This window comes from Oreochromis niloticus, linkage group LG5, assembly GCF_001858045.2.
Source record: "Oreochromis niloticus isolate F11D_XX linkage group LG5, O_niloticus_UMD_NMBU, whole genome shotgun sequence".
NCBI lineage: Eukaryota > Metazoa > Chordata > Actinopteri > Cichliformes > Cichlidae > Oreochromis > Oreochromis niloticus.
In genome coordinates, this window is record NC_031970.2 from 31,812,840 (window position 1) to 31,823,007 (window position 10,168).

A 10,168-nucleotide genomic window follows, 5' to 3' on the forward strand; every position below is an offset into this window, starting at 1 on the left:
TGGGTGATTCATCTCGTAGCTGACGGAGATGCATTAAATTTACAAATGACTATCAAATTAGTAAATACAACATCTGCATGCTGGGAGTGCAAAGGAGACAGTGGGATGACAAAATGTAGCGACCATCTGTGTGGGAGCACAGATTGTGAGACTCATCATTGTGCATGTGTTAGAGCGAGTATTCTCATGCAGATTCCAGGCCTTCCCTTTGCAGCAATGTGTAGGCACAATGGCTGGTAGTATTCTCTTCTGAGCCTCAGATAGGCCCTGTGTGGGCCACGCTTGCGAAACCAAGCCCCGCATTCATCAGAAATGATGGTATACGAGCAAAATAGGGGAAACTGAGGAAAAAATATATTAAAAGGCAACAACTCAGTTTAGATTATTTCTTGTTGACAGACTGTTCACTGTTATAACGTTAAGTTCCCAAGTCCACATAAGCTCTACAGTGTTGAAAAAAGGAGGAAAAGAGGGCTCTGTAACCCTATCACTCTCTTATTGGTGTTGTGGATCTGGGACAGGAAACCACTCAAGGCATGAAGCCACTGGGAGCAAGAACCATAGATAATGACTTATTAGCAATTTCAAGCTAAATGTAGAATACTGGTAGAACTTCACTGTCATGGTTCCTGTTATACTTCTTTGTTTGGTTTTGTTTCGAGATTCTCTTGCAGTGGTATTTTCTAACACTAAGAAGTGAAGTAAGTTATTTCCTGTTTTTACTTTGAAGGCATGTTTTATTATGTGTTGTGATATTATTTCTTCCTTTCCATCCTCCATGACTGCCTGTCCCACTGTCTTAGCTTCATGTATTTATTTCCCACCTATGCCTAATCACAGGTCACCCAGTGTGTATGTGTGTGCATGTACTAGTCCCTTCTTTACCCTGTTTTGTATAGCCTCTCTAGTGTTCCTGTATCAGGTTCTTGCTTTGTGTTTCTCAGTTTGTTGCATCAGCTTATAAAGGCTCATTTCTGTTTTAGGTTGGCTGACTCCTGGTGCTTTTTTAATACTACTTCTAAATCCCGACGGAAATTATTATTATTGGACTTCCTAAACCAATAGTTTAGTCAATATCAGCATGCAACAAGCACAATTGTGCGGCAGATGGCGTAAGCAAATGTGCCGTAAACAAATGTGGCGTAAAAACACACTAACTGAGCACAGGATCTTCTTGCAAAGTCAGAAAAGAGACAACAATCTGCTTTCCTCTCTTGGTCTCACAGCCTTTTTCAGTACGTGACGTATGCGGGCTGTGAATGACATCACACCCCCGTGGAGTCGAGTCCACACATGGTACTTCAGTTTTAGTCAGATTACACACACAGAACCACATGCAGACAAGTGGTAAGCAGGGTAGTTGGCAGCTCAACGATGCATGAAAGCAGGCTGCTCGGAGGAAGCTTCCTGTATGTGCTTAGTGGTTGACCAATGACAGCAAAAGAAGTGAAATGGGAGAACATAATTAACCAGAAGGAGATAAGAGATGGGGTTTTTTTTCCATCTCAAAGCTGTAAAGAAATACAGATCCTAGCTATTTTATAGCCTGTAAGACAACAAGTATTAGTAAGACACTGGGGCATAAAGTAGAGATCTACCTCACTAAAAATACCAGACAATTATGCTGGTATAATGGCCTGCATATCCCCAATGGAAATAGTCTGATTAGACCAGCTGCAGAGATTTTCTAATTAGGCCTTGTGATTTTTTTTTCATATAAGAAAAATCATTTTGTGCTGGATCTATATTCAATTTATAGCAAATGTAACCCACTCACTCTAAAAAAAAATGTAACAGTGAGTCTGATAGCATCTAGATAGAAGTGTGCTTTGGATATTTCACGGCCGATGAGTCTCCTCTTCAAAAGCAATGTGCGCAGACCAGAGAATCACTTCACCACGTCACCTTGGTTACGGCATAATCAATATGACACACCATATCCATATGCTAGAGGGAACTGTCTCCCAGGCGTCTGATGTGCACAGGTGGACGTTAGCAGAGTTTTGCACACTACGGCTCCTCACAGAGTTTCCTGTGTGACCCAATCCCACTGAGGGAAACAATACCTGGAGGAGGCAGTGGTCTGAAGTCACCTATTTAACCTGGAGAACATGTTCCATAAGCTGCTTTAAAGGCGGGTAATCCATTAGGATCAGGAGGATGGGAGGACTCCAACTTCACTTTCACTGCATGCTACAAAGTAGCAGCTTACTAAACTTAGTCTCTGTTATATGGTGAAAAGATGTGACAAGACCGATAATGGAACTGGGGCTTATATTTTTCAGTGAGCTGCTGCACATGATTTAAATATCCTTAAGTGTAATAGCCTGCACATGAGTCGTCTTATGCCGACACGCACGCTTGCTCAACCAAGCGTTTAAACCCGTGAAACAGCGGGTCATTAAGCAAAGCTTGTGATTGCAGTGGGAAATAATGACAGTGATTATATCAGTGGAAATCCTTGGCATAAGTGAGGTTATGATTAAACCGGTTATTTTCAGGTTCTCTAAAACTGATATCCATCCTTTCAAGAGTTTCCCTTCAATTTAAGTCACACTAATAATGGTGTGACGTTTCACTGAAGCATTTCCTAAAGTAATAATACACTCCAAAGGACAGGTCTGGTTAACAATTTATTGTATGTAAGAGTAGAAAAATGCACATATGTGCTGTTCTGATCAGTACTGAGTGCAGCTGTGGAGGCGGGCGCTTCTTGGGCTCCAGAACTTCCTGCTGAGCTTGCTGCAGGTGCCCTGGGCCAAATTTAACTTCACATCTGTGAAGGGAGGAGCCACGTTGAAAACCCTCTTTAACGCTACCTTCCTTTAACACTGAAGTGAAACTGCAAATTGCAATTTACCCCACAAGATCAGAGCACGACAGGGGGAGGAAAGGAAAAAAAAAACCTACTGTGACTCCTTAGAAGAGCAGCCAGCAGTTCTATTGAACGTTGAGATACTTTGCTCTGATGGCTACAATGAGAACAAAAAACAACTTATTTTACACATTCAACAGTTATGTCAGCACAAAGGCCAATGTTTTATGTGTTCTGCAACAACCTGAGAGAGCACAGCTAGTCAGGTATTGTCAAGTTCTTTAAAACATATTAGAATTAATGACATGTTGTTGAAAGAGACTGCAGATTAAAATATTTCCTCTCTTAACACTGAAACAACAAAGTCAAGAGTTTTAAAATGTGTTCCAAACTGGACTTTGAAATGCCTTTGCCATATGAGGCCCCGCAGATATCTGTCGTGTTTTCTTTTCCCCTTGATTTGGCTGCGGGATTCAAGACAAGGACATCTGCTCCCTCATCAGAGAGGTGCCCCACTTCTCAACAAATGGACTGCCAGTTGTAATTTCTCCACTGGTCATTCACCCTGAAATAGTGTCTCGCTCTTTTATCAATGTGATGCATTGCTCACATAAGCATCAAGGTGTACCTTATCTTTTGTCCTTTCAAGCTACACCAGGCAAAATATTTAGGTAAAGCCTATCAGACCAAAGTCAAAGTGGGGGCAGTGAAGCAGAGGTGTCATGATGAAAACAAACACTATTATATCGAAGAATGAAGAATTGTTCTTAAAGGAAGACTGAGTGCTCTGACAGCACTGTACTCTTCTATTCATCTCTGAGTTCAATTCCAGTCTATTTATATAGTGCCAAATCACAACAATAGTCACCTCAAGCTGCTTTATACTGTAAGGTAGAGACCCTACATTAACAGAGAGAAAACCCCAACATATAGGCAAGCACTTGGCAGCAGCGGGAAGGAAAAACTCACTTTTAACAGGAAGACCCTCCAGCAGAACCAGGGTCAGGGAGGGGCAACCATCTGCTGGGAACAGTTGGGGGTGAGGGGAGAAAGACAGGATAAAAGACTTGTGGAAGAAGGGAGTGAAGGATTAAACATAACTAATGATTAAGTGCAGAGTTGTGTATAAACACAGAGTGACAAAGAGATGAGTGAAGAAGAAATAGTGCATTACGGGAAGCCATTTTCTGTCTTAATGCTAAGTAAGGTGACTGCTTGTTCACCTTTTGCAAAAGAGACAGTGTTAAAATTGTCACTGAACTTTCTACAGAAAAGACATGAAACTTATTTCGATGATGAATTAACTGTTACTAAATCCATCATCATGAGGCACTCTGAGATAACAAAGATCATGAACAGGAAGGCACAAACATGCCATCTACCCAGCTACAGTGTTTGCTTTTTGATTTACTTCAGCGATAACCCATGACATGTTTATCTGCACCATGCTAACGCAGCAATAAATTCTTGGAGTCGGTTAACTAATTTCAGTTGCATAGCAATAACGTGAATGCTGTGTTTTGACATGTTCTTAAATTTCCCTATTTAGGATTCTGACACTACATAGAAACCAAATATAGAGCTGTAGTGCATGTTTTTAGTATTCAGAGCTATGGAATTTATGAATGACCCCCTACAAAAAAGAATGTGTACTTTCAAAGGTTGCAGTCTCACTTTGAAGTTGTTAGCAGAAGTTCTTTATGCAGATATCCAAATAACATTTCATAAAATAAATACCAAAAATTCTCGAAAAGATCCAAAACAGTACATTTTAGTCACACTGGTATGAAACAGCACATCATCCCATTGTGGAATTTTTTGGACATTCCAGTTTCTTGTTTTGCCCTGAACACGGATTCAAGCCGCTACCACACACATGCACAAACAATGACCGCAGTCTACGGTCAAAATCCAGTCCCACAGTGACATGGCATTGTAAAGCATCTTTGGCATGTTTGGCTTTTTTTTTTTCCCCCGACTGGTGGAGGGGGCTGGTAGGGAAGTTCACCTCATGTGATTAACTGCTGGTTGCTAGGTGACAACCCTGGAAAGGAGCCATACATGTAGCAGCCAGGATTTGAGCTCATCCATCGTGCACCTCCGAACCAACCGCTGCAGTCCAAACCACCGCCTGTACACACAGCCGGTTGCCATGGAGATTCCAGGGACATCTGACTCAAAAAAAATGACATGAGTCATGATTTTGAAGAATGACTGTTTTTCTTCTTACACTCGGTTCTTTTTTGTTGTTGTTTTTTTTTTTTTGTACTGACAGTGGAATCTAATTTTTCACAAAGGCAAAACAAAGAAAAGACCACAAGAATTCTAAGGATTTGACCTTAAACATAAGACATAGCAGATGCTACACACACACACACACACACGAGTTATATAAATGACACATAATACGATGTATAACTTTGTACATTCTTCTCTTTTATGTTAAATATGCACAATTATTCCATTTCTGCATTTCTCTGTTAGTGTTTAGTCCAAGGCCACAGGCTCAGCAGCATGCAGACACTTTGCCTGGCTATTTCTGATTACGTGCTACATGTTAGTATCTGCTGTATAACACTGCACATTTGTACTGTCTGTTACTGGAGTCAGACAGAGGAGGTATCAGACATGTTGTGTATTTTTTTTATAATACCCAAAGTTTAATTTAGCACATTTTAAAAACGCTTTAAAGCTGGGGTGTCCAGACCGATGCAAAGGATCTTCTCATCCAACTCTTTGGAAGAAAAATATTAAAATTCCAAATGATCCCTTTAAGTTCGAATGTGGATCAGATTAGGCTCAACGAACAGAAAGAATCCCAGGTAGCCCTAAGAGAGGAAGAAATATAGGTTGATACGACACTTTGCTTCTCCACTGGGTGACACGGAAACCAATCAACTTGACAGTGGTCTCCAATTAACAGAAGGCTGCCACTCCCTCCACCACCACCACCGCTAGTCTTTCTCAGCCCCACTGTGGCTGGAGTACTGGTCCCATTTCTGGATGAAACATGGTCTCCATCCTAATTAACCCAGATGTGGATATTAATAAGATGAAAGCAGGTCTAGACTAGAAATGGGGCAGATTGAGAGAAGGTTCTGATTTCAGAATGGTCACGCTTAAGTGGGACACCTTGCCCCCCCTCCACGACAGGGGAATAAGGTCTGTTTCTATATAAACTATACCCCGTGGCTCTTTTTAATTGGTCCCACTTCTCTTGAGGTTTGAGTGCGATGAGAAGCTGAGAATATCTACGAGAGGTGGCCGCGTAGCACAACGACAACAATGTCAAGTAGATGGAGACATATGACAATTATCACCTTTTATGTGAGTTTTTCTTTTTGGAATAAAACATCTCACGTCTTTACTTGCACTGAGCTCTACCAGAGGTTCCAATCTTGATCCTACGTGGCTATAAAAGGAAACCTATTAAACATCATTCTTTCACACCTGCCAGTGCAAATGACTTCACTACTTCTTCCAGAATCATGTATGGTGTGAGAAATGGGCCAGGACAGGACAATAACTATAAGACTGTAAATCACCTGGGAACAAGCCTGTCCTAATACATGAAATAGATTATACAAGTGAAAGAACAGATAAGAATGTCAGCAAGAATCTAATTATTCTTGTTTTCATTGCATCATCTCGCAGTTAGTGGGAGACGGCATTAAGACAGTGGCAGGTCAGCAGACACTCAGGGGACCAAACAGGAAGGAAGCAGAGATGGGCACAGACATGACTCATCCAGCTCATTGTGTTCATGGAGACACCAACATGCTGCATTGTCTTGTGCTAACAAGCAGCTGAATTAATGAAGATTTTAGGAAAATACAGACATAAATAAATAAGCATCAGAACAAAAGAAAAGAAAAGCTGAAGGTATCGTGTTTTACAGTAATCTTTTCCCAATGTTCATGATAGTTTCAGCTGAGAATGGATAAATCTAGAGGAAGGAATTGTGTGCAGTTGTTGGAACCACAGCGACAGACTTTCTTCTGGAGTCCATCTGTCCTCCTGGCCTGTGCGGCGCCATCGCTTTGCACGGGCAGCAGCTCTGCAGGACGCTGGTTACTGTATCCTCCCGAGTAGTCGAATGTCAGCTCCTCCTGAGCTTCAATGTCCCGTCCAGCAAACAGCGCCAATCTGGGAATTACAGAGTGCACACGCACTGGCACCATGACCAGATTAGGCATGCAGGAGTGGTTGAGAAAGCGACCCACGTTTCCCACCTGGGCTGGGTCCACAAACGTCTCAGTGACGGAGCCCGTGCCCGCGTGCTCCCTTACAGCGATAATGTAATTATTTTCTTCAGACCTCTGGGCAAGCTGTCGGCGCCTGGCCTCCTCAAAACTGATCACCTCCCCTGCATACTCGCATACAAATGTCCCGTGTGAGATTTTCTCTAGTGTCCGGACTCCCCAGCCCCTGTCCTGGGTTTTGTTCACTTGCAACCTGAACCGCAGCCCTCTCTGCACCACCCGGTTAGAGCAATCGTCACTGCAGGTGCAAAGGGCATTACACTCAAATACAGGTGAGCAGAAACCCGAGTCTGTTCTGTTGAGGTTGAGCAGCGTGCCTGTGCTATCATACGTCTGACCATGGGTCTGCAGGCAGGAACAGCTGTCAATGGAGCACGAGTGGGAAAGGCAGGAGCATCCAGGAAGGGTAACTTCACTGGGGTCTACAGCGGATCCTGGCCCCTGAACGTTCTCTGGAGAGTACTGAAAGACAACATAAAGATACAATGAGCGTTGCAATTAAAAAAACAAAAAACCAACAACTTGTGGAAATTGTGTAAAACAATACAGCAGATCAAGAAAACAATCCACAGATAGTATTCAAATTCTTTTGTTTTTTGGACAGTTTAATAAAGCATACAAGACTTTTAAGTATTTGAAAGCTGTCAATCTCCATTCACAACAACATCCACACATACAACCATAATACAGTCATGACTGTCCTCTGGAGCATCATGAGTAAGGAGTTGAAGTTTAGGTGGCAGTTATTTCTTGTACTGCATGTCGGTAATGTGGCTGTGATGATTTGCTGCCATCTGTTGGTAAAACAATGTGTTGCATTTAAAAGTGTTAAAAACCACCAGAATTTTAGGTTTTTGACACAGAGGGTTTTCTAGATCGCTTGGTTACTTTTATATTCATCTTTTAAATGGCATAAATGAGTTACAGCATTGTTTGTTTGTTTGGTTGATCAGTTTACACAGCATTATAGTCTTTTTTGAAACTCTAAAATAACATAACATTGGTAGCAACGCTCAAAATAATATAAATGAGAGTTACACTGGTGACCTGCAGCAGCACCACCATACACCTCTTTGGCATGCATCTACTTTATGTCCATGTTTGCACAGGGCGTGAACAGAAGGTAGAGAGAGGAGCTGTGATTCAAAGTCCACTCTCTCTGCACGCCAGTTTTAATTTGTGATCTCAGTTTGAGCTGTCATCGAGGCCACGGCCACAAAGTCAATATTAGGGGAGGGGAATTGTAGAAGTAATTCCAGTGTAATACAAAAGTATTCAAATTCCATCTAATAAGCATCTACACTATATAAATATGTAATAATACAAACTACACATACGGTGATTGGCACTTCACTCGGGCATCTTGTGAGCTTTCTGATGATTAGAACAAATAAAAACACTCATGTTGACTGAATACAACTGTAAGCATGATGGGTGGTGAATATGAAGCTTGAAGGTAACTTGACTGTGAAAGCTAACGTTAATGATGGCTTAATCATTACATTTGACCAAAACACTTTTTTTCCACTCCTGGTAATTACTGGCCCTTTATTTATTATTAAAAAATATGTAGTTCCAGCAGTTCCAGCTTAAACAGGGCACACTGACAGTTAGTTTTTCATTTGTGTCCAGGCTTAAATTAAGTGTTATAATTGCAAGGTGTTAAAATATTAACCACCCGATAAACAGCTGATGGCAGCATTAATGATTAAAATTGCTAATGACTACTTTTAGATAATGGTGTGTGGTTACCTGTCACAGCAAACTAAAAACACTATTTTATGCGCTCATGTTGTACCTGTGCCTTTATGACAGCTGGCAAAGGCTCACGCATTGACAAAAGACGAGTTTCTGAGAAATGGAGGGATGGAGGGAATATTAGTGCTCACATTTTGATTATATTTGCATATTTTTGTGTGTGTCTCATCCAAAATACATTATACGGACCAAAGTATTGGACAATACCTCTTAATCTCTGAATCTCATGACTACAGGTGTATAAAAATCATGCTTCTAGCCATGCTGTCTGCTGTTAAAAACATTTGTGAATGAATGGGTCTTTGTAAAGACCTCATTAAATTCCAGTGTGGTATTGCAACAGGATACCATCGTTGCAACACGTCAGTTCTTGAAATTTCTTCTTCTAAAGATATTCCATGACCAACTGTAAGTGGTGTTGCTGCAAAGTGCAAGTGTTTAGGAACTTACTAACTCAGCCATGAAGTGACAGACCACGTCACTAAGCGCTGAGGCACATAGTGTATAAAAGTTGCCCAGGTGGTTTTGGCCCACTGGTTTTGTCCATATATTGTAAAGCTACGTACTACTTATTTATAGTTACATATTCACAGGACAGTTAATCTTAGATGTTTTTAAAAGCTTTTTATGTTGTGTTTTTTGTGTTCTCACCAAGTTTAATTAAAAATTACGATGTCACATGATTAATCTAAAGACCACTACGAAAAATAGTAATTGGCCTGTATCGTTGCTGTTTGTAAGTCTTAACTTACAACACGTTTAATTAAAGTTTTAGTGCCACCACATTAATAAAAAGGCAACAACTACTACTAAGCTAGCTAGCATAGCGGCTAAAATATCGGTGCAGTTTTTTGAAAAGCTCAAACGTGTTCAAATAGAGAGAAAAGCGAGTTAAAGTATCGTTACCTGAAAAGTATGAAATGCCAGTCCTTCAAATAAAACGGGAACATCCTCCAGACCTCGACTCAGATCACCGCCGTGCGCGTCAGTCACATTCATTCCTGCAGCTGCCTGAAGCGAATCTGCTACAGATGTCAACAAACCAACTTCCGGTGGCTTCATTAGCAACCTTCGCCCTCTAGTGGTGGCATTACACCACAGTAATTAAAGCCTGATGGCTATTATTGACCAGCTGGACAGGGACACTTATTTTTCCACGTGAAAATGAAGAGTGCAAACACAAAATCAATCATTTTTATGACATTATTATTATTATTATTATTATTTTATCTTATTACTGAGAAAAAACCCCATTCTTTTCGTCTTTGGTCTTCAGTTGTTCTTGCATCCTTTGCACTTCATCCTACAGTTGCTTCCAATATTGCCTGCAGAT

At 41.1% G+C, this 10,168-nt stretch overlaps 1 protein-coding gene across 2 annotated transcripts; it reads right to left on the reverse strand.

Moving 5' to 3' along the window:
* Positions 1 to 5,230: 5,230 nt before the first annotated feature.
* setmar (SET domain and mariner transposase fusion gene) lies at positions 5,231 to 9,899 on the reverse strand. 2 transcript variants are annotated; one of them, XM_013269917.2, is made up of 3 exons: positions 9,742 to 9,899; positions 7,758 to 7,871; positions 5,231 to 7,539 (listed from the first exon to the last, which is right to left on the reverse strand). In XM_013269917.2, exons 2-3 carry the CDS (start codon positions 7,758 to 7,760, stop codon positions 6,742 to 6,744), a joined length of 801 nt encoding a protein of 266 aa, XP_013125371.1. In that variant the 5' UTR covers positions 7,761 to 7,871; positions 9,742 to 9,899; the 3' UTR covers positions 5,231 to 6,741. The 2 variants fall into 2 exon arrangements, with proteins under 2 accessions (XP_013125371.1, XP_003442778.2); XM_003442730.3 differs by lacking the exon at positions 7,758 to 7,871.
* Positions 9,900 to 10,168: the final 269 nt, after the last annotated feature.

Excerpts from the sequence above, each read along its gene's own strand:
- setmar (XM_003442730.3), bottom strand. The coding sequence starts at position 9,897 with ATGAAGCCACCGGAAGTTGGTTTGTTGACATCTGTAGCAGATTCGCTT. Across the intron at positions 7,540-9,741 it reads TGGCATTTCATACTTTTCAG|TACTCTCCAGAGAACGTTCA; the intron begins GTAACGATACTT and ends GTTGTCTTTCAG.